Raw genomic sequence first — 1045 nt, forward strand, 5'->3', positions numbered from 1 at the left:
GCAGTTCCCCTTCCCGAAGGATGCTGTCCCCTCCAGATAATGGGATGTTGTTTGAGGGCTTGTCAAGTGAACCAGCGCGACACAGGCACAGAGAGATTCAGCAGATGATCAGGAGGCTGGCCTCAAGGAGAAAGGCTAGCGCAGAGGGCAGATCTCTGAGGCAGATTCAGGAGGAGGACATGATCAACTTCCGCAGGGCTCTGTACCGCACTGGTGTGCGCATCCGCAGCATTCAGGATGGTGGCCGATACCGAGACATTTCGGCAGAGTTCTTCCGCCGCAACCCTGCTTGCCTTCACCGCTTGGTTCCTTGGTTGAAGCGAGAACTTACAGTCCTGTTTGGTGCCCATGGATCTTTGATCAATATTGTACAGCACATTGTCATGAGTAATGTAACTAGATACGATCTGGAAAGTCAGGCCTTTGCTGATGATTTAAAGCCATTTTTGCTGAATCGGACAGAACACTTCCTGCATGAATTCATCAGTTTTGCTCGTTGTCCTTTTAACTTAGAAGCATATGATCAACATGCCAATTATGACTGTCCTGCACCATCATATGAGGAAGGAAGCCACTCAGACTCATCAATTATTACAATATCTCCAGATGTGGCATACTCACAAGGGCCAGATAATAGTTTGTCTGTACCTGGTCTGGGCCAGGCCCCCTGGGATGATGAAACTCCAGGCCCTTCCTATTCCATTTCAGAAGGGGTTCGTGCAACCATAGCTTCTCCTCTGGAGTCATCAGAAAGTTCTGATGAGGACTCTGCTACAGGGAGTCGAAGCACCAAACTGCAGACTGAGTTACAGGCTACTGTTGACTCAAATGACAGTGGCTCTTCCTCAGACAATTGTGTCATTGTTGGGTATGTTAAGCCGTTAGCTGAGAGGACACCAGAAGTGGTTGAGCTGTCCTCTGACTCTGAGGAGTCCATCAGGGAAGAGAAAAGGGAAGATGTGAAGAAACAGCGACCAGTCCAGTGTCACAGCTGGAGTGACAGTGAACCAAGCAGGAGCTTCTCGCCACATTCCCCAACATATAG

The 1045-nt window shown here is 49.3% G+C and overlaps 1 protein-coding gene across 1 annotated transcript; it reads left to right on the forward strand.

The window, feature by feature from the left end:
• Nucleotides 1-5: 5 nt before the first annotated feature.
• Nucleotides 6-1040, forward strand: LOC103623061 (E3 ubiquitin-protein ligase Topors-like; the record flags this gene model as incomplete). The annotated part of the gene is made up of 1 exon (XM_008642098.2): nucleotides 6-1040. A coding segment is annotated over one exon (1035 nt), but the record flags the coding sequence as incomplete, so codon positions are not given.
• Between the last annotated feature and the right edge of the window lie 5 nt (nucleotides 1041-1045).

The sequence above is a fragment of the Corvus brachyrhynchos genome, unplaced genomic scaffold (genome assembly GCF_000691975.1).
Source record: "Corvus brachyrhynchos isolate BGI_N302 unplaced genomic scaffold, ASM69197v1 C11791981, whole genome shotgun sequence".
In the NCBI taxonomy this organism is placed as follows: Eukaryota; Metazoa; Chordata; class Aves; order Passeriformes; family Corvidae; genus Corvus; species Corvus brachyrhynchos.